Source organism: Leucoraja erinacea, chromosome 12 (genome assembly GCF_028641065.1).
Source record: "Leucoraja erinacea ecotype New England chromosome 12, Leri_hhj_1, whole genome shotgun sequence".
NCBI classification, from domain to species: Eukaryota; Metazoa; Chordata; class Chondrichthyes; order Rajiformes; family Rajidae; genus Leucoraja; species Leucoraja erinaceus.
This window is the reverse complement of record NC_073388.1, coordinates 49,090,840-49,114,584: the sequence shown is the minus strand read 5'-3', so window position 1 is coordinate 49,114,584 and position 23,745 is coordinate 49,090,840. Positions and strand designations below refer to the sequence as shown.

The 23,745-nt window shown below is 45.6% G+C and overlaps 1 protein-coding gene across 1 annotated transcript in view; it reads left to right on the top strand.

Moving 5' to 3' along the window:
- LOC129701953 (collagen alpha-6(IV) chain-like) overlaps window positions 1–23,745 on the top strand; it is a 398,708-nt gene that overhangs the window by 347,631 nt on the left and 27,332 nt on the right. The window contains 7 exon segments of the mRNA XM_055643398.1: window positions 2,401–2,582; window positions 8,447–8,510; window positions 12,138–12,212; window positions 13,223–13,330; window positions 15,325–15,432; window positions 18,180–18,251; window positions 21,956–22,081. Coding sequence (XP_055499373.1) covers window positions 2,401–2,582; window positions 8,447–8,510; window positions 12,138–12,212; window positions 13,223–13,330; window positions 15,325–15,432; window positions 18,180–18,251; window positions 21,956–22,081 — 735 coding nt within the window.

Sequence of the window (23,745 nt, the reverse complement as noted above, 5' to 3'; positions counted from 1 at the left end):
GATGGGTGGCACGATGGCGCAGCAGTAGAGTTACTACCTCACAACGCCAGAGACCCGGATTTGATCCTGACTATGGGTGCTGTCTATATGGAGTTTGTACGTTCTCCCTGTGACCTTCGTGGGTTTTCTACGGGATCTCCGGTTTCCCCCCACACTCTAAAGACATACAGGTTTGTGGGTTAATTGGCCTGGTATATAGTGTGTGTAGGATAGCGTTAGTGTGTGGGATTGCTGGTCGGTGCGGACTCGGTGGGCCAAAGGGTCTGTTTCCACCCTGTGTCTCTAAATTAAAGTAAACCAGGCAGCATCTGAGGAGAAAGAAACAAAGTTAGTAATTCCGGGTGTGTCCAGTCCTCCGTGATTGAGACTCACATCCGGGCTTGCCACAGGATCCACGGTTCCATGACATGCCATTAGCTACTGATGGGCATTGAGAAGGTTGCCTTAGCCTTGGGGATCCTGCAAAATCCTCTGTTTTATCTGCTGTGCTTGGGCAGATCAACACTGCAAGTGATGTTACTGCAGGAGCACTTCATGTTCGACACCTTCTATACGTCACACTGCCTCGGGAAAACAGCCACGATAGCCAAAGGCTTATCCAGCTCTGGTGCCAGTGATGAGTGGGCTCGATGCTGAATTACCCCTTGAGTACCCCTAATCCTTCTAAACTCCAGCGAGTACAGGCCCAGTGCCATCAAATGCTCATCATAACATCGCATTCTGGGGGTTTCATGGCAGGACAAAATCACCTCTGAATCTGTACTCTTCCTGATCAACATGTCCAGTATCCCTGCGATCGTGAACCAGATGCTGGCTTGGACATCAACGCAGGATGGGAAATGGACACATCCCCAAAGATGTGATATTGGGCCCTCATGCTAGGTCGCCAAAACACGAGGGCCAAGTGGATGACCAAAGATTAAAAGATATATTTCATCATTGGCACTGACAACTGGGAAGCAGCGTCTAAAGACCGGGGAGGTGGAGAAAGGACCTCCTGTTAGGTATTATGCACCATGACAGCATATAGTTCAAGACACTGAAGGACAAGCACCAACGCCACAAAATGACCAATAGCATCAGCAACACAGTCCCCGCTCCAACAGCCAGAGATAACTTCACCTGTGAGAGTAGTGGGAGGATTAGGCTGAGTCAGCCACAGCAAGAGATGCAACCGCAGATGAAACATTTCCCTATCCAAGCAGGACAATGTCAAAGCCCGACCACCATCTCTCACAGATGGACAAATGGCAACTATAGTAACTTCTAGCACCACAATTCAAATTAATATCATTGTATTGTTTCAATAATTAACAAGTCATTTATTTTGTAAAACATTTTACTTTAAAAGTCAATATATGGATTGGGTAAAACTTGGATAAAAGTCCACAATATATTTCATGTTATCAAATTAAGCAAACTTTGCTGTCAGACTAGTTGAAATATTGGTGCTTTTGAAATTGTATCAAAATATTTTGATTGTATATTTATATATTTGATAGTATATATAAGAATGATTAATTTTTAAATCATGATTATTTTGTGTTGCTTGGGAGAAATATGAACAGAAACGACACTATTAATAAATTATACTTGTCGAGTTTTCATGTCTGTTACTATAGATACCAATTACTGGTTTATATTACTGTGCAATTAGAACCATTTCCGATAAGTAGCACAAAATACAGTGAAATTATGGGTATAAATGAGCTGAGTTAAAACCATGGGATGAAATACAGTTTTACAGTTTCTTGCTATTGAGGGAGTGCAGCGTAGGTTCACCAGGTTAATCCCCGGGATGGCGGGACTGTCATTGCTGAGAGAATGGAGCAGCTGGGCTTGCACACTCGTGAGTTTAGAAGGATGAGAGGATATCTTATTGAAACATATAAGATTGCTAAGGGTTTGGACACGCTGGAGGCAAGAAACATGTTCCCGATGTTGGGGGAGTCTAGAACCAGGGGCCACAGTTTAAGAATAAGGAGTAAGCCATTTAGAACAGAGACGAGGAAACACTTTTTCTCACAGAGAGTTGTGATTCTGTGGAATTCTCTGCCTCAGAGGGCGGTGGAGGCAGGTTCTCTGGATGCTTTCAAGAGAGATCTGGATAGGGCTCTTAAAGACAGCGGAGTCAGGGGATCTGGGGAGATGGCAGAAACGGGGTACTGATTGGGGATGATCAGCCATGATCACATTGAATGGTGGTGCTGGCTCGAAAGGCTGAATGGCCTACTCCTGCACCTATTGTCTATTGTCTATTGTCTACAAAATAAAATTCTCAAAGGAAGAGTTAACAAGCACAAATTTGCAGCCAATTTGTATCTGATTAACAATTGGGGCAAAGTCGCAAGATCAATGTAAAGAGTAAATTTTGATATTTCCATCCTTATTTTTCAATAGGAGACAAAGGATTCCCAGGACTACCTGGTCCCAGTGGCTTGCCAGGATTGCGAGGTCTCCCAGGATTTGAGAAAGGGAGACCTGGAGATTTTGGGATTTCAGGTGCACCTGGAAGACCGGGACGACCAGGACCAAAGGGCTCGGGCGGCATATTTGGTTTCCCTGGAACATCGGGTGAAAAGGTAAGAGTCTTAATTGATGTAAAATACTTTATTGTGAATTGAGATTAATTGTAATGGAATCATTCAAGCAAAGTTAAGGGCCTGTCCCACGAGCATGCGACTCCATGCGGCAAGCGCGACCTAAAGGGCCTGTCCCACGAGCATGCGACCACGCGGCAAGCGCGACCTAATGTGGTCGCTTGAGCCGTACGGCCACGCGGGGCCGGTCCCACTTCGATCGCCAGAGCCATAAGGGGTTGTGCGGAGCTGATCCCGACATCGCGCGGGGCTCCGAAAAACCGACCGTGTTCAAAAATTCCGCATGGCAACAGCCTGCAAGCCGGCAGCTGCCTTGACGGGCGTGCGCAGCATCTCAACACCGTACGCAGCGTCTAGACGCTGTACGTCACACACGAACTTCCCGCGGACTTCGCTCGAACTGCACGTCACTCACTCAACCTCCGCGCGGCCGCCGCTTCCAGTTTGGTCGCGCTCACCAGGCGCATGCTGGTGGGACCGGCCCTGTACGGGGATCACTCGACCTCCGTGTGGCCCCCGCTTCCGATTTGGTCGCGCTCGCCGCATGCAGGTCGCATGCTCGTGGGACAGGCCCTTTAGTCAAAGGAGCAGAGGCCCCATTCTCTTGATGGAACAGGAGGAGAAGCACTACACTGAGGAACTCCCCAGCAAAGGTTCATCAGAAATCATTCTGATGCAAGTACACCCTTCCTTTGGCAGGGAGAACAAATCCCCACGCACTATTCCAACAGCTATCTCACTTGGTTTTGTATATAATTTGAACAAGACATTTTTATTCTTGTAAGTCCCCTTGCAATAAAAGCCAATGTATCATTTGTCTTCCCAAATGCTTTCTCCACTTAACTGTCAGTGATTGTCTATAAGGATAACCAAGTAGCTCGCAACACCTAACTAAACATGTTAAATTCTCAACATTTAAAAAATATAGCTCTGGTGCATATCCTGACATTTTTCCACAGTCTATTTATCTGCCATATCCTTAACTCATTCCGTTAAACTGTCCCCCTGAAGTCAGCTGACATCCTTTACATGGACAATTAACCTGTGCCATGCAAAGGCCTGCTTTGTATCAAAATCAAACTCGGATATATTACATCATTCCCTCATTCAAATCATTGATGTGGATTGTGGCAGCTTGGATGTGAGATAAAATCTGGGATGATGGCGTAGCGGTAGAGTTGCTGCCTTACAGCGTTTGCAGCGTCGGAGACCCGGGTCCTATCCTGACTACGGATGCTGTCTGTGCGGAGTGTGTACGTTCTCCCCGTGACCTGCATGGGTTTTCTCCAAGATCTTCAGTTTCCTATCAAACTCCAAAGAATTGCAGGTTAATTGGCTTGGTGTATGTACAAATTGTCTCTAGTGTGTGTGGGTTAGTGTTAATGTGCGGGGACCGCTGGTCGGCGTGGACTTGGTGGGCCGAAGGGCCTGTTTCCGTGCTGTGTCTCTAAACTAAACTAAAGTTGAGGAGAATATGAGATTAGCGCAAATGGGTGGTCAATGTAAACAATTAAGTTTAAATTTATTGGCCAAGTATTCACATACAAGGGCTTGTTTCCATGCTGTGCCCTTGTATGACTTTATGACAGTTGAAGCCTCAGCACCAAGACTCACGGAACCATTTGGTCATGGTCTCCAAACCCGAACATTACTCATTTATTCCTGCTCCCAGTTTTTTATCTGTTGGACCTTTATCAAACCACATCAGTATTTTGCCCTCAATACAATTCACTCTATTGTTGCTTCTTAATATCTTTTGTGGTACCTTATCAAAGTCCAAATCCCTCTCTCTCCATCCATCCTCAAACGTTGTTCTCCGACTAGTTTGAGTGTCCTCTTGGTTAAAATTGTACTTTGTATGCCTCGTTGTCAGCTTCCCCTAGCTAACAATCATCTTTTCTACATTTACCTTGAACTTCATCCCCTTTGATCACTCGTGTTCACACCTTACCCTTCCATGTCTCTTGTTTCCCTTTCCCCTGACTCTCAGTCTGAAGAAGGGTCTCGAGCCAAAATGTCACCCATTCCTTCTCTCCAGAGATGCTGCCTGTCCCGCTGAGTTACTCCAGCATTTCGTGTCTGTCTTTGGTGTAAACCAGCATCTGTAGTTCCTTCCTACACAATTTTAACTGTGTTTTTTTCCAGTTGCAACTTCAGTCAAACACAAGCTTCCCATCATGTACCCATTGTGACTGCCCAATTCAACTATGTTTCTAAGTGCCCTGTTAGGCCTGCAGTTATTGTTCCTAGTCTTTTTTCCTATTAATAATAATCCCTCTTTTCCTGTTTTCTCATCCCTGTTACATTTCCCACCTTCCAATCTGTGGAAACTGCTCCAGAATCAATGATATTCTGGAAAATGACAAGCAAGTGCCTCCCCTATCTTCATTGCATTACCGCCACCAGGATGAGGTGGGGGGGGGGGGGGGGGGGGGAGAACAAGGAGGACTCAGCATGGGTGGACCACCATTAGGGAGGAGGGAGAGCAAGGGAGGACCTGGTGCCAGACATCTTGTAACTTTGCTGGTGCCATAATTTATGTGGTGGCTCTTTGGGTATACAAAACAAGGACTTTTACAGTGACTTGTGACAATAAAGTATTCATTTCATTCGTTCCTTCATTCAAAACTGCGGGGTTTTGGCAGGCCATCAGGTCCTGAGAATTCCGAGATTCCGTTCCATTAGATTCCCTGATCAATGCCACCAATGCCTTACAAATGCTAATCTCTTTTAGCTCTTGGTGTCGTCTAGTCCTGTAGATCCCCATTAGTTCTAGAATGTTTACCACGATTCATTTGTCATTGAGCCATCTAGCGGGGAACCACCAGCCAGCCATCCATGCACATTAATCACATTTTCACCCTCACGTTAACTCCTCTCCCATCCCCTAATTCTCTTCACGTCCACCTACAGTAGCTAAAAACCAGCATATCCCTTGGATGTGCGAAAAATGCAGAGGACCTGAACTTAACCCACACATACAAACTCTATTTGGACAGCATGAGAGGTCATGATGCAACCGAGCTTGCTGGAGCTGCCAGGCAGTGTGGATACACTGGTGCTCCACTCCGCTGTTTCACTGAAGATGGACACAAATTGTTTGTGTATTTTCTTTGTAATTTCCTAACTATCCAATGCACTTATTCCTGTTTCTTTTCAGTAAGGAATCTACACTAACGATATCCAGCAGCTCCGCTCTTGCTCCCCCTCCCCCCATTCGTAACAAGGCCAGAGTCCCCCTTGTCCTCACCTTGCACCCCATCAGCCGTCGCAAACAGTATGTAATCCTCTGACATTTTTGCCACTTCTAACAGGATCCCACCACTAGCCACATCTTCCCATCACCACCCCTTCCCACTTTCTGCAGAGACCGTTCCCTCCGCAAATCCCTGGTCAACTTGTCCCTTCCCACCCAAACCACCCCCTCCCCAGGTACTTTCCCTTGCAACCACAGGAGATGCAACATCTGAGGTCCAGTGCAAATTGGAGGAACAGCATCTCATATTTCGCTTGGGCAGCTTACTCCCCAGCGGTATGAACATTGACTTCTCTAAGTACAAGTAGTCCTTACTTTCCCTCTGTCTCCATCCGCTCCCCCTTCCCAGTTCTCCAACCAGCCTTATCGTCTCCGACTACATTTTATTTCTGTACCGCCCACTCCCCTGACATCAGTCAGAAGAAGGGTCCCGACCCGAAAGGTCACCCATTCCTTCTCTCCTGAGATGCTGCCTGAGACCCACGGAGTTACTCCAGCAATTTGTGTCTAACTTTAGTTTAGAGATATTGCGCTGGAACATAGAAACATAGAAACATAGAAAATAGGTGCAGGAGTAGGCCATTCGGCCCTTCAAGCCTGCACCGCAATTCAATATGATCATGGCGGATCATCCAACTCAGTATCCTGTTCCTGCCTTCTCTCCATCCCTTTAGCCACAAGGGCCACATCTAACTCCCTCTTAAATATAGCCAATGAACTGGCCTCAACTACCTTCTGTGGCAGAGAATTCCAGAGATTCACCACTCTCTGTGTGAAAAAAGTTTTCCTCATCTCAGTCCTAAAAGAATTCCCCCTTATCCTTAAACTGTGACCCCTTGTTCTGGACTTCCCCAACATCGGGAACAATCTTCCTGCATCTAGCCTGTCCAACCCCTTAAGACAGGCCCTCAGGAGAGAAGGAACAGGCCCTTCGGCCCACCGAGTCTGCACCGATCAGCCATCCCCACACATTAATAGTATCTTACACACACTAGGGACAATTTACATTTATACCAAGCCAATTTACCTACAAACCTGTACGTCTTTGGAGTGTGGGAGGAAACCGAGGATCTCGGAGAAAGCCCACGCAGGTCACGGGGAGGACGTACAAACTCTGTATACACAGCACCCATAGTCAGGATCGAATCTGGGTCTCTGGCGCTGAAAGGCAGCAGCTCTACCTCTGTGCCACAGTGCTGCATTTTTCTTTTAAGAGCAACCTTAATTCCGTTACATTATGAGTTATTATTAACCTTAGTTCATTGTTTTTCTCTTTGAGACGTCGTGTGAAGTATTCCACAGTATGCAATACCCTTGCAGCATACTTTTTCATTCCATCTTAAAGCCTTGATCCTCCTTTGCTAATTCCTGATATGTACCCAATCCTCAGAATTCATTCTCTCCTTGGGGATATTCCAATCCTTTCTTCTGAAATAATATCATTGGGATAACTATTGGGGTTCATTGAGGTGCCTTGAATGTTACAATTTGAAGTATCCCAAACAGCGGAGGAGTGAAGGACAAAAGTTGGGAACATATGCAGACGCCAGGGGCACTGTTTATGCTACAAATGAGTACTTTCCCTTGTCATTTAGGGTAGAGGGTAATTCCCGTAGTGTGTGGACCATGGAACTGATGCACCATAATGCTGAGAACTAAATTCAGCACCCTGTATCTTCCCTTTTGCTCTATCTGTTGTGTTTGAATTTAACTTCGCCAGTCAATATAATCATGGCAGAAGTAGACAATTCAGCCCTTCGAGCCAGCACCGCCATTCAACCTGATGATGGCTGATCATCCAAAATCAGAACCCCGTTCCTGCTTTCTCCCCATATCCCTTGATTCCGTAAGCCCTAAGAGCTTAATCTAACTCTCTCTTGAAAACATCCAGTGAATAGGCCTCCACTACCTTCTGTAGCAGAGAATTCCATTGGATTCACAACTCTCTGGGTGAGAAAGTTTTTCTTCAACTCTGTCCTAAATGGCCTACCCCTTATTCTTAAACTGTGACCCCTGGTTCTGGACTCCCCCAACCACAGGAACATGTTTCCTGCATCTAGCCTGTTCAGTCCTCTAAGAATTTTATATGTTTCTATAAGATCCCCTCTCATCCTAAATTCTAGTGAATACGAGCCCAGTTGACCCATTCTTTCAGCATACGTTAGTCCCGCTAATCCGGAAATTAACCTGGTGAACCTACGCTGCACTCCCTCAATAGCAATAATGCCTTTCCTCAAATTAGTAGACCAAAATTGCACACAATGTTCCAGGTGTGGTCTCACCAGGGTCCTGTACACCTGCAGTAGGACCTCCTTGCTCCTAAACTCAAATCCTCCCACAATTAAATGGGGAATTAAAGCTGCCTTCATCAATGTGGGCTATGTGGACATAGCTCAGGTCTGATGAAGCGTTTCAACCTGAAACGTCACCTGTTCCTTTTCACCTGAGATGCTGTTTGTCCTGCTGAGTTACTCCAATTTTTTGTGTCTATCTTCAGTTCAAACCAGCATCTGCAGTTCCTTCTTACATAGGCTTAAGAGGGGTGCTGTGTACACTTATTTTGGTAACACGTGGATTTTGTTCCTCACAGGGTAATGAAGGTCCGCCCGGTACACCTGGGCTCCCTGGTGAAACTGGCTTCCCTGGTCCAAAAGGTAGGAAGTTGCTTCTCTCTCCCTGCCCATTGTTACAAATACTTCTTAGCTCCAAGCTTCCTCACTTGAACCATTTCACAATTGTTGCAAAGAATTAAAGACTTATGGGCCTGTCCCACTTAGGCGAGTGCTGGAGACTCTGAGCTCGCCACATGGACGCCACATGTTCGCTGGTGGTCTCTGATGAGTCACCTTCATGGTCGCGAAGAGTTCCCGCATTCTGGGAACTAGTCGCGGCCTCAGTATGGTCACCGCAAATTATTCGCCATGGAGATAATCGATAATCCTGTCGTAGTGGGGTCGCCGTGTAGTAGGTAGTCAAGGTAGTCTTCGTTAATCGCCTTTGCTGATTGGTCATTTTCATTGGCTCATTGGGGAATAAAAACGTAAGTAGGAGTTTTCAGAACCAAGGATAACCGACCGGTAAAGTTAAGTGCCTGCCGAACTTCACAGCTGTGTATTTCTGGCTTATTAAAAGTTGTCTCCACTCCTTCTCCACTCTTCTCCCCCTTCTCTTCTCCTCTCCTCCCCTCTCTCCCCCCTCTCTTTTAAAAGACTTACCGTACACTGTTCTAGCCGTCTTAATTACAGCGCCAACCTTCCTGTTCATCGCAGTGTGTGGCTGGTTCACCTTGGCTTTGCACCGTGTGAGTTTCAGACAGCGCTCCCCCTGCTTGCCCTGGCCCCCGCCTTTGCGATGTGTGTCTGTGTGTGTTCCATTCTGACAGTCGCCGTTCCAGTTGCTGGTTTTTCAGGCAACTGCCGGGAACTTGACAGTCGCCAGTGGTTCGCTGAAAAATCGCCAAAGTGGGACAGTCTTCTTACGTTTTTTTTAAATCAAGTTTAGTGGGGGAGCCCGAGAGCTTTACGGTACATAGCATAGCTGGGTTTATCACTAGCGCTGTAGATTGTAAAAGCAAGAGAATTATTCTGCAAACTTTGAAATCACTGGTTGGGTTATTTGGGACATTTTGGTTCTTCATATTGTAATGTTGTAAAGGCTTTGGAATTGATCGAGAGGTGTTACAAGTTGGTCTTATAAAGGCTTTTAAGCTATGGTAGCTTGATAGAGTAGAATAGAAAATATTCCATTCACACTGAAATAATTCACAAAAGATGTAAAGCAGATTGAGTGTTTAAGAAGCAACTGCAGATGCTGGGAAATCGAAGGTAGACAAAAATGCTGGAGAAACTCTGCGGGTGAGATGGTATCTATGGAGTGAAGGAAATAGGCAACGTTTCGGGCCAAGACCCTTCTTCAGACTGAGAGAGACTAAAGCAGATTGAGAATATTTTCACCTGCATGTTTGTGGGGATCTGAAACACTCGACCCAAAATGCTGCTGGAACTTGATGTCAGAAGTACTTTTAAACGTGAGTTTAGACTGATTTAGTTAGTTTAGAGATAGAGCACAGAAACAGGCTTTTTGGCCTACAGGGTCCACGCCGACCAGCGATCCCTGCACATCACACATTCTGTTTCGTAGTTTGATTTCATGAAAGGGGTTACAGTTTTATCATGCTTCAGTTGCGAGGATCCGGGAGTCTGGAAAGTATTTGAAGATTCAAATACTTTTTTCAGCTGGAGGGTGTTTCGAAGAAAACTAATAATGTTTCCAACAAAATAAAATGGAAAGAAAGATTGGATTAAGCAAGAAACAAAACAGTGGACTGCACAGTGGCGCAGCGGTAGAGTTGCTGCCTTACTGCACCGGAGATTCAGATTCGATCCTGACTATGGGTGCTGTCTGTATAGAGTTTGTACGTTCTCCCTGTGACTGCGTGGGCTTTCTCCGGGTGCTCCGGTTTCCACCCACACTCCAAAGACGTGCAGGTTTGTAGGTTGATTGGCTTCTGTAAATTGTCTCCAGTGTGTAGGAGAGTGATAGTGTATGGGGTGATGGCTGTGGACAGTGGGCTTAAGCTCCTTTTTCCCACACTAAAGTAAAGTCTAAAAGTAAGGAAAGAACAGAGAGAATTTAAATCTAGAATTTACAGCAAGTTAGAATGAGGTTAAACAGGTTAGATTGTTTGATTTCTAGACCAGAGAGTGTGATTGAGATAAAATTACTAATGCACCGTTGTTGTAAATGAGCCCTGGTTTTCAGCAATGTTTAATATTTCCAGCTTTGTATTTGATGGGATGTTGCGGGAGTGTGGCCGCAAATGGTAAGATAACACAATTGAGCTGTGGGTCATGTCATGCACTGTGGGGGACATGCAAGGATAGAAAGAGCACAATGGCCTTGCCCATTAATCATCTAAAGAAGCAAGTACAAGACAAGGTTTATGATGTTCCCACATGCATTCTGGGTTTTTGAAAATGTTTGATTCCTTCTCCTGCTGAGGTAGTTTACACAGCCTGCTGATTAATTTGCATGTATTTTTGAGCATGCGTTATTTTCCCCAGGTTTGGAACATGATGTATTTTTCCTGAGTCTGCATGATTACATGATTTATGCTCCTTGCATTGGAAATGGTTCTCGGAAGATTTGGCTGTTTTATGAGTTATCTTACTTCCAGACTCACCAGGACTGATGCATGAGACTTGTGCAAGAGGCCAAGCTCTCACACCTCCTGAGAATTATGCTGAGAATTGCTACCATTTGTCCTGCCTTTGTCCATTGAAGAATAGGACAGCTGGAAGAATAGAAACATAGAAATTAGGTGCAGGAGTAGGCCATTCGGCCCTTCGAGCCTGCACCGCCATTCAGTATGATCATGGCTGATCATCCAACTCAGTATCCCGTACCTGCCTTCTCTCCATACCCCCTGATCCCTTAGCCACAAGGGCCACATCTAACTCCCTCTTAAATATAGCCAATGAACTGGCCTCAACTACCCTCTGTGGCAGAGAGTTCCAGAGATTCACCACTCTCTGTGTGAAAAAAGTTTTTCTCATCTCGGTTTTAAAGGATTTCCCCCTTATCCTTGACCCCTTGTCCTGGACTTCTCCAACAATGGAAGCCTGATATCATCATTCACTTAGTAGTGAAATGCCTCTATTTAATATTGTAGGGCCCACAAAATATAATATAATACAATATAATACAAACACTGCCCAGTCCATAATTGGCTTTGACCTCCCTACCATTGAGGGGATTGATTGCAGTTGCTGCCTCAAAAAGGCTGGCAGCATCATCAAGGACCCACACCATCCTGGCCGCACACTCATCTCCCCGCTACCTTCAGGTAGAAGGTACAGGAGCCTGAAGACTGCAACGTCCAGGTTCAGAAACAGCTTCTTCCCCACAGCCATCAGGCTATTGAACTCAACTCAAACAAAACTCTGAACATTATCAGTTTATTTGCACTTTATCTGTTTTATTTATTCATGTGTATATATATTTATACAATGGTATATGGACACACTGATCTGTTCTTTATTCATGCCTACTATATTCTGTTGTGCTGAAGCAAAGCAAGAATTTCATTGTCCTATCTGGGACACATGACAATAAACTCTCTTGTATCTTGAATCTATAATATAATATTGCATAATATAATATAATATAATAACAAAATACACACACAATAATAATAATAATAATAATAATAATAATAATAATATTAATAATAGTAATAATAATCTATGCGCCTGACACGATATGACATTTTCACTACACAGGTGAGCCTGGTACAGGGTTAACATACCCAGGTACTCCAGGACCAAAAGGAGAGAGAGGGCTGCCCGGATATCCAGGTGAGACAAGTCGAGTCTGTTTTCCCCCAGAGTTCATACCCTGGGGGGGAGTAAAACTCAGCTGACCACGTCGGAGTTAGGCTGCAACAGTATTAATTTGCAGGCCCCAATTCCATTTTGTAGGTGAATTACCCACCAGCCAGCTACTGTAAATGGGTTTCTTGGTGATTGAAGCCCAAAGGACAAAATCTGGTTCTGTGAAGAAAAGAATAAAAGGGCAGATATCCAAAGGAAATTTGTCCAAAGAACATTATTGGCAGGTACATGGACAGGACAGGTTTAGAGGGTTTTGGGCCAAATGCAGGTGAATGGGACTAGCTTAGATGGAGCGCCTTGGTCAGCATGGATAAGTTGGGCTGAAGGGCCTGCTTCAGCCATTATGAAGTATGAATTATAAAAAATGAGATGTATAGGGTTGTTGGCACCCCTTCCATCTTTATGAGAAGGGGGGGTTGGGAAAGATGTAGGAAATGGGAAGTAAATCAAATATATATGGTTGAAGGAGGAATTTGTCCTTGGTTGCTCACACAGAACACATGGAAAGGTATCAAGCTAGGGATTGTATTGGCATCCGCAAATTAAGTTCTATTGGAGCACAATCGGTAAAATGATTATCTGCTCATCGTCTTCACTGCAGTTGAATGAAAGTAAGGTGGAAATGATCCGCAGAGTTGGGATTGAGACCAAGAGACTTGCAGAAGATTGTTAGAATTCGTTGCCACCCTTCTCAATCATTCCTGTGCTTATACTGGCCAAGTAACCAGTCCTACACGCTGCAGATACCATGTACATGACGCAGCCAAGATCTGACCTATGTAACTTGCTGCAAGATAGGAAAGTTCAGATCAAAATAACAAGGAAAGTTGGATCGGATTAGTGGGGGAAAAAGCTGGATATTTATTAGATGCAATTGACCATGGCATATATTAATCATATACGGCATAATTCCACAAATAGTTCTGCAGGTATTTGCGCATTGTTCCCTGACTTGTGCCTTTACTTATAATTAGGTGGAAGAGGGCAGGATGGTTTGCCTGGTGATCCCGGCTACCGTGGTAGACCTGGGGTCAGTGTACATAAAGGATTTCCAGGAGAAGCTGGTCGACCAGGATCCCCAGGTGAGAATCTCCAAAGCCTTCTACAAAGGTGAATGGACAGAAGGGACTATTCAGACCTTCATCCTGAATCAGCATCATCTTTTTAAATGGTTCAATCTAATCTCATGCCATTCCTTTCTGTTATAGAAGATCAAATTGTGTTTAGTGTCATATGCACAAGTGGTGGGGTACATGTACAATGAATATCTTGCCTGCAGCAACATCACAGGTATTAGCTCAGACAATATACAACAAAAAAAATACGAAAACCCGTGTTTTAACGGGGCCCTTTACAACGAGTTTGGGACGTGTGCAGGGACCTGCCGATGTAACCCCTGCTTGAAGCACCTCCCTGGCTTCGAGCTCCAGCTTCCAACACTACTCCTGACTTGCAAGATGCACCAACGAGCTCTTCATCACCAACGCATGGTCCGGTGATACGGCTCTTGTTGTGGCCCACGTTCCTGTTTATATCAACAGGTGGAGAGGGTCAATAACTTCAAGTTCCTGGGTGTGCATATATCAGAAGATCTTACCTGGACCCAGCACACCGATGCAATTGTAAAGATGGCACTCTACTTAGAAATCAGCTACTCTACTTCCAGAGAAGATTACGGAGATTCGGCATGTCGAAGAGGACTCTCCTAAACATCTACAGGTGCTCGGTAGAGAGCATTCTGACTGGTTGCATTTGGGCCTGGTTCGGCAACTTGAACGTCCAGGAGTGAAAACGACTACAAAAAGTTGTGACCACTGCCCAGTCCACCAGCGGCTTTGACCTCCCCACTGTCGGAGGGATCTATCGAAGTCGCTGCCTCAAAAAGGTAGCCAAAATCATCAAGGACCCACACCATCCTGGCCACACACTGATCTCACCACTGCCATCAGGAAGAAGGTACAGGAGCCTGAAGACTGTAACGTCCAGGTTCAGGAATAGTTACTTCCCCACAGCCATCAGGCTATTAAACACAACAACAAATAAGCTATGAGCTCTGAACTGCAAAGGACTATTATTACTTGTTATTTGCACTATATTTGTTATTTATATTCACATATTCTGTTGTGCTGCAGCAAGTAAGAATTTCATTGTCCCGTCCGGAACATATGACAATAAAACACAATTGACTCTTGACCGGTTGTAACCCGTGGAGACAGCACTTTCTTCAGGCCTCGCCACCGACAGTCATCAGGGGGCTCCCTCCCCTCTCACCTGCTGCTGCTTCTTGCTCTGTTGGCATCACGTTATCTGCTCCCCCCCTCCACCGCCATCCGCTCCTGACACTTTGTCCACTTGGTCTCCCCCACAGTCGCCGACATACTGGACCTTGGAAGCAGCAGCTGGTGAGAAGGGAGGGAGCCCCTTGGTGACCGGGCACATTCTGTCAGTGGCAGCAACCTGCAGAAAGTGCTGTCCCCAGGGGCTACAATATGAGTCACAATGACAGCTGCATCACCGGACAGGGTTAAAGAAGGGCTCCCTGGTGCAGACCAGCGGCATCGGCACCTAGTTTTAATATTAAGTGACACAATGTGCTGGAGTAACTTAGCCGACTAAATCAGTCTGCAGAAGGGTCCTGGCGTCACCTACCTATGTACTTCAGCAAAGTTGCCTGACCCGCTGAGTTACTCCAACACTTTGTGTCCTTTTAAGTCCTTATAAGAGACGAGGACTTTAAGACTTTTGCCTTCCATCACAGTGAGGAGGGCCTGGTAGACTCACTGTGGTGGATGTTAAATCTGTGTTTATTGGATGCTTTGCTATTTTGTTCTATGTTATGACTGCAAGGCACGAAATTTCGTTTGACTGAAAAGTTTGAATGACAATAAAGGACATTTTACTCTTTTACTTTATATATTAACCATCATCTCCAGTTTTTTGCTTCAGCTGCAGGTACATACAATGATGATACGAGATTTATCTTATATCTCTGTTTCTTTGAAGGCACAGTGATCATTTGTTTCAAAGGATTATTCAACAGCCATCACATCAAGCTCTATTGTTGTTCTCTCCGTAGGTGCTCCAGGGCTTCCTGGACCTTCAGGAATCCCCGGCTACACAGGACCACGAGGACGTCCTGGTCCTCCAGGACAGCCAAGCCGATATAGTGCACCAGGACTGAAAGGTACTTGCCATTGCCATTGAGTGTGAGGTTTTTGCCTGTCTGACAGAGATAGTGGGAGTGTAAAATAGCATCGCTTCTCTCCTGGTGCATGCACATAGATTTCAGACAAAGGAGCCTGATGATAATTTCCCCCACACCTCAGTGAAGTAATATTTGGTTTATTTAGATTAGAGATACAGCGCAGAAGGAGACCCTTCGGCCCATCGAGTCCCTGTAGACCGGCGATCCCCGCACACAAACACCATCCTAGGGACAATTTAAAATGTTACCAAGTGAATTAGTCCACAAACCTGTATGTCTTTGGAGTGCGGGAGGAAGCCAGAGCTCCCGGAGATAGCCCATGCAGGTCATGGGGAGAACCTACAAACTCCGTGCAGACAGCAACCGTAGTCAGAATCAAACCCGGTTCTCTATTAATCATATTAATGATTTGGACAAGGGAATTCATTGCCACAGATGGCTGTGAAGGCCAAGTCAATGTTAAAAATGTTAGATATTTTTAAGGCGGGGATTGATAAGATTTTTTATTATTAAGAGTGTCAGGGTTTATAGGATGCAGGCAGGAGAATGGGGTTGAGAGGGAAAGATAGATCAGCCACGGTTGAAAGGCGGAGTAGACCTACTGGGCTGAATGGCCTTATTTTGCTCCTAGAACTTATGAACATGAAATGAATAGGAGAAATGTTACTGTTTAGAAGAGTTTAGAAAGTGGCATTTTTTAAAGTTATCATGAAGATACAATTAGGGAGGCAAATATTACGCAAATATTACGTTGAGTTAGGAAACCATTTTGCATCCTTATAGGACTTTGTTTAGACTACCTTTAGAATATTGTGTGCAATTTGGTCACCCAATTACAAGAGGATGTGGAGGCTGTGGAGATGTGCAGAAGATGTTTACCAGAATGCTGTCCAGATTAAAGTGTATTAGCTATAAATAGAGTTGCACAGACTTGAATTGTTTTCTCTGGAGTATTGGAGGCTAAGGGGAGATCTGATTGAAGTATATAAAATGATGCGAGGCACTGATAGGGTAGACAGTCAGAACCTTTTTCCCAGCATGGAAATGTCAAAGACTAGAGGGCATAGCTTTAAGGTGAGAGGAGCAAAGTTTAAAGATGATGTGCGGGGCAGGTTTTTTTTTTTTCTGAGTGTGCTGGGGCGTGGAACGTAGTGCCAGGGTTGGTTGTGGGGGCAGATAAACAATAGACAACAGGTACAGGAGTAGGCCATTTGGCCCCTCGAGCCAGCACCGCCATTCAATGTGATCAGGGCTGATCATCCCCAATCAGTACCCCGTTCCTGCCTTCTCCCCATATCCCCTGACTCCGCTATTTTTAAGAGCCCTATTTAGCTCTCTCTTGAAAGCATCCAGAGAACCCGCCTCCACCGCCCTCTGAGGCAGAGAATTCCACAGACTCACCACTCTCTGTGAGAAAAAGTGTTTCCTTGTCTCCGTTCTAAATGGTTTACTCCTTATTCTTGAACTGTGACCCCTGGCTCCGAACTCCCCCAACATCGGGAACATGTTTCCTGCCTTTAGCGTATCCAAACCCTTAACTATCTTATATGTTTCAATGAGATCCCCTCTCATCCTTCTAAACTCCAGAGTGTACAAGCCCAGCTGCTCCATTCTCTCAGCATATGACAGTCCCGCCACCCCGGGAATTAACCTTGTAAGATAAGAGGCTTATGGTTAGGCACATGTATATGCAGGGAATGGAGGGATATTGATCATGTACAGACAGAGGAGATGAATTTAACTTGGCATGGTGTTTGCCGCGGATATTGTGGGCTGAAGGGCTTGTTCCTGTGCTGTGCCATTCTATGTCCAATGTTCTAAAGGCATTAATATTTCTATAGAAATTATGGCTTATTACAACTGATACCACATCCAAATTATAGTGTTCAGACCTAATCTCCCTACCAACAGAAGAACACTTGCATTAAAAGGAGTGCAGTATGTGTTTATTAGGATGATTCTTTGAATGGGAGAATTTCCCCATTAGATGAGTTGAAGCATACTGTATTGTGCCAACAGCAAATGAGAAGTGATATCAGTGAAGCACACAAAAGTCTAGTCAAGCTTGATATAGGGGTATGTTTCCAGGTTGGGGTACCTGTAATGAGGATCTTGTTCAGGAATAAAGTGATGAGAAGTGAAGAACCCAGGTGCTCAGCATAGTCAAGAAAGGAACTGATGGATTGTTAGCTATTAAGGAAATCAAAGGTTTTGGGGATTAGTACAGGAAGGTCAGCGCTGAGATAACAGATTGAAGGTGGAGCAGGCATGTCTCCTCATGGCTATCTCCTACTCTTATTCTTTATGCCGGTGTCATACGAAAGACTGAAGAAGAGTCTCGATCCGAAACGTCACCCATTCCTTCTCTCTAAAGATGCTGCCTGGCCCCCTAGGTTACTCCAACTGAAAGTTTCCTTTCCTCCTAAAATTACCTGCAACACACGTCTACAGGGTCCATTGAAAACATTCCACTCTGCCTTGGTGTAATGATCATATCCAGCCTGCACCTCCTTCCTGCCTTTCCTCCCCCGACCCTCATTGTCATGGGAAAGAGGCTCCAGTTTAAAGATGTTGAATATCTCCGATCATTAACTGAGATATCTAAACTCTTTTAAAGTGACTTCACTACCATCAAAGCAACATATGATTTCTCTTCTAAGTGAGATTCTAAATGTTCTCTATAGGTTACAATGTCCATGATAAATGATTTGTGTTTATTCCACCAGGTCTCTCAGGATCTCCAGGTCTGGACGGTTTGAATGGTTTGCCGGGCCCTAAGGGCCCACCTGGAACACCAGGTATTTGTTAACAGCAGCCTTAGTTTAGTTTAGAGATACAGCGCGGGATCTGGCCTTCCTGAGTCCTTTCGACCAAGGATCCCCATAAGCACATATACAAACTACCCTACACACACTGGGGGAACTATTTGTATGTGGATACCAAGCTTGGCTTAAACACTTCAAATCCACTTAAACCACTAACTTCCACAATGGCAGGCAAATACACCTGGACCATTTCCGACACTTCCCTACCATTCCTTGACCTCACTATCTCAATTGCATCTGGATAGGGAATTCTAACCGACATACACTATAACACCCACTGACTCCCATGGTTATCTGGACTACACTGCTAGGAGACTGCCTGTTCTTGGATAGGCTGGGTGAGTGGGCAAATGTTTGGCAGATGCAGTATAATGTGGATAAATGTCTGCCGGAGGCGTTCCACAAACGGGAAAGCTGAATTGTCTAAATCACTATTTGGGAAAGGGGGGTGCAGCGAGACTTGGGTGTCTCCACCATAAATGAGGCTCGCATGCAGGGTCTCTTCCATACCCCGCAATGGTATGTTCTCTCCCAATCCCCGCACTCGCAACAAGCAGTTGTACCGAGTCCCCCTAGTCCTCACCTTTCACCCCACCAGTTTTGGTCTCCAAATACAAAAAGTAATCCTCCGTCAGTTTCGCCACCTGCAGAGATGGTTCCCCACTACTGCCACATCTCCCATCTCCCCCCATATCTGCCTTCCGAAGAAAGACTGGCTAGACTCCATAACTACCTTGTCAATTTAGGAGATTCCCTCTCGATCTTATAGAAACCGGGCACTTTCCCTTGGGGTTGGACCGCTAGATGCAGCAAGACTTGTCCCTTGGGGAACCTCCCCCCCTCGACTCAGTTTAAGGATAAGGGGGCAATCCTTTAAAACCGAGATGAGGAGAACTTTTTTCACACAGAGAGTGGTGAATCTGTGGAATTCTCTGACACAGAAGGTAGTTGAGGCCACAGTTCATTGGCTATATTTAAGAGGGAGTTAGAGGTTGGCCCTCGCTTCGGCGAACACCTCCGCTCGGTCCGCAATAACCAAGCTGAGGTCCCGGTGGATCAGCACTTCAACTCCCCATGATCCGCCTCCGAATCTCGGTGCCTGGGAAGGGCTGAATGGCCACAGCAAGCACCTAACGGAAATATGTTTCTAAACAGCACCTCATATTCCTTGGGGAGTCTCTCTTCTAAGTGGGGGCATGAATGTTCTCGAATTCTCCCAATTTTGTTAGCCATTGCTGTCTCCTCCCCTTCCTCAGGCCCCCCTGCTGTCTCCTGGACCATCCCCCAGCCTTCTTGCTAGGCCCTCCTTTTCCCTTTCTGGAACCCAGGTATTTGTTAACAGCCCCCCTTAGTTCAGTTTGAGAGAAGGGTTTCGGCCCGAAACGTTGAGTTTCCTTCGCTCCATAGATGCTGCGCACACACTACCCTACAGTTTCTAGGAACTATTTTGTATACCAAGCTTATTAACCTTCAAGCCTGTGTGTCTTTGTAGTGCGGGAGGAAACTGATCTCGGAGAATATCAGGGAGAACATACAAACTCCGTACAGATAAGCACGCATAGTTGGGATCGGACCCGGGCCTCTGGCGCTGTAAGGCAGCAACTCTACTGCTGTGCCACCGTGCCATACAATGTTAAATTCTGTTGGGAATTGGGGCACCACACCGTTACTTGATCCTTTTACCAGGATCAGTTGCTCTTCTGTGAAGGACTTGTGAGTTACGGTATATGTGAAGTACAAAGAGTTTAGACATAGAAACAGGAAGATAAGATTTTAGGATTAATTAAACCCAGCTGATCTGGCAGAACCTAGACGGGCAATAACGTTTCCCGTGATAGTTTTCTCGCCATGGTCCAACTAATGGAAGGTTTTAACAGCTTGAATCAAGTAACTGTCATTAGGTAGCCGGGGCACATTTCAAAGGTATAAGTTGAGCTCTGAAGCTGTCATAATCGGTTAATGCAACGTTAACCAGTAGCTTGAGAAAGACAACCATCCTGGGACACAAACTGCTCTTCATCATTGCCTCAGACCAAGATGGAGGCAAACACAAGCTGAAGGCCAGAAGATTCCATGAAGGTATCATGTTTTCATGGGTCTGCTATCCTTCCTCAGCACCTACCTGGTTACTGAAAGACTCCGCATTGTCCGATCCAAGGAACAGGGAGGAGTCTACCCAAGTTCACAAATATCATGATTCAAAGAGGTCTTGTGGATCAAAACTGGAGAGCATTTAAGAAGTGAGGAGTAGAGAGAAGTGTGGGCAGAGAAAAGCCACCTTCTTCCCGCTCCTCCAACAAGTAAAGGAGTAAACATAGATGTGACCATTCTACCTCTCCATGTATCACGGGATAATCTTCTTGAGCAGTTAACTGCCCACTGGTTTGGCAAAGCGGCAGGAATAAAATCATCTTTTTTTATTGGACTCTTGTACATAAAGTCATACTGTATGGTAGCACACGTGTTTAAGTTAATAGACTAATTATCCTGAGACTTTTAACATTGATCCACAGAAATGAATTTAAATCACAAGTAGCAGGATAAAAATTAACTAAGTTTACGTAGAATAAAAATATGGATCCAGTTATGGAGCTTTAAAAATATCATATTAATCTAGTCTGGTCTGCATATGTCTTTAGCTCCACCATTATGGTTGATATTTAAATTCAGTTTTGGTTTCAGTTTAGTTTACTGATTTACCATCAAAAAAAGGACAAACAAACAAGATGAGAGTTTTGATAATATAGAGATATTGTCACCTTTATCTACTGACCACCTTCCAGAGTCTTGGCAATACAAGCCTGTCGTAACTTGGGGAGGACGTGTATTCATCATGGCTTCTAGCTAATTTATGCTTAATGCTGCCTTGGCAAGGCCAGTAGCATAATCAAGGACAAGCACACTCTGGGTATCACATCTTCACCTCAGATGTGGAATAATAATGATACTGGCACAATATTTACAGGTTACAATCCTTTGTCTCTGTGTTTATTATCTCCCCCGGCCATGGCCTCCTCCTGCCGTGGCTTACACCCGATCTGACCTTCAAGTCAACTGACACCAAGGTCAAGATATTATCATATCATTATCATGACTCATCGTCATGACATCATATACTCTCTTTTCTCCCCTCTCCCATCAGGCAAAAGGTATGGAAGTGTATAAATACACACCTTCAGATTCAGGGACAGTTTCTTCCCAGCTGTCATCAGGCAACTGAATCATCCTACCACAACTAGAGAGCAGTCCTGAACCAATAGCTACCTCATTGGAGGCCCTTGGACTATCTTTGATCGGACTTTGCTGGAATTATCTTGCACTAAACGTTATTCGCGTTATTCCCTTTATCATGTATCTGTGAATGGCTCCACTGTAATTATGTGTTGTCTTTCCGCTGACTGTTTTATCAGCGTTTTTAAGCTTTTCATTGTATCTCGGTACACGTGACAATAAACTAAACTGAACAGAACGTATGTTTTGGAGAGACAAAATAAATATGGGGTGGGTCGGTGCGGAAATTCTGATAGCTTTAGCTGGAATTACTGGCTGGCAATTTCCTCAGTGGTTTCCAACCCCGCATCTGGAATATCTGTGGTACAGGAATGGACAACTGAGGAAATTCCCGGCCATTGCATCAACTTGAATCGATAATTACTTCTCTATGTTCACCTGTTCAGGCATTGTTCTATACGCATCACCCGGACTTCCCGGCCCACCTGGCCACAAGGGTGAAAGAGGATCACCGGGAACAGGAACAGGGTCACCGGGATATCCAGGACCAAAAGGACTTCGAGGAGATCCAGGTAATTGGGAATACTGACTGGAATTGTTCGTTAGCCCTGTGGAATCTTGTGCCACAGTGAAAACAGACAACCTGTTGTCAAGAGTCAGGAGTTCAAAGTAACATTAGCACATTTGCAGATGACACAAAGCCGGGTGGCAGTGTGAACTGTGAGGAGGATGCTATGAGAATGCAGGGTGACTTGGACAGGTTGGGGGAGTGGGCAGATGCATGGCAGATGAAGTTTGGCATGGCGGATAAATGAGAGGTTATCCACTTTGGTAGCAAAAACAGGAAGGCCGATTACTATCTAAATGACGTCGTTGGGAAAAGGGGAAGTACAACGGGATCTGGGGATCCTTGTACATCAGTCTATGAAAGTAAGCATGCACGTACATCAGGCAGTGAAGTGGTAGCTTGGTTAGTTTCTGACCAGATCGAAGATGTTTCTGTCAAGTGCTTAAGCTTCAGTGCTCAACATCTTTAGCACCAGGTGGGACCTCCTGAAACCCCATGCTACAGAGAAGAGAGCAGAGGAGGAGTTGTAGCTGAACAATGACTGAGCATCCGAATCTGTCACAACTCCCAGGATTGGTCGGTGGGGGCGCTGCGAGTCGGCTGCCCTGCCAGCAGCATGCTCGTTATTTCGGCTTTTTTTGTTTTTTTTGGTGTGTCTAATGTTAGTTTAGGTGTCTCTCGGTGTGTCTTGTGTGGGGGGTGGTGGGGAGGGGAAAGGGGGAAACCGTTTTTGGTTGCCTCCTCCGTGGAGAGGCAACTTTTTCCATGTCGCCTCCCTCATGGCCTAACAGCATGGATTGGAGCGGCCTTTCCCGGAACCGGGCCCGGAGCATCAGCAGCAGGCGCAGTGTGGACTTTTACATCGCGGAGCGGATGAACCCTTGCCGGGGCGAACCCTTGCTCCGATCGCTGGCCTGGTGACTTTGGCACCGTGGGAGCAGTGGTCCGCGGAGCTTCTAGCCGCAGGCGTGGCGTGGACTTACCAACCGGAGCCTGGGATCCCTTGCCGGGGATCGCCAGAGAAGAGCTCCGTCTGCTGACCCGCAGCCTTTTACATCCTGAAGTCGCGGTCTCCGGTAGGAAAGTGCCGATTCGGGATCCCCAAGCCGCGGAGCGTGTTTGACCATCCCGACGTCGGAGTTTTGATCATCTCTACGAGAGGGCCTGTACATCAGGCTGTCCGTAGCGGTGACTATGAAGGGTTTATGGCCCCGACCATGGATGAACAAAGGAGGTGGACTGACTGAACTATGTTGCCTTCCACCACAGTGAAGAATACTATGGTGGATGTTTGTGTTAAACTTTATTGTGTATTGTGTGTTTTTTAAGTGTATCGCTGCTGGCAAATTCATTTCACTGCACCTTCGGGTGCATGTGATGAATAAAATTGACTTTGACTTTGATCAAACCATTGGTGTCATGGCAGTGGGCAGGCGCGCCAACATCAGCCCCTCTGGTATAGCCAGATTAGATTGGGGATAGACACAAAATGCTGGAGTAACTCAGCGGGACAGGCAGCATCTCTGGAGAGAAGGAATGGGTGACGTTTTGGGTCGAGACCTTTTTTCAGATTGAGAGTCAGGGGAATGGGAGACATCGAAATATGGAAGGGCAAGGTGTGAAAATGAGAGATCAAAGGGATGAAGTTCAAGGAAGATGTAGAATATA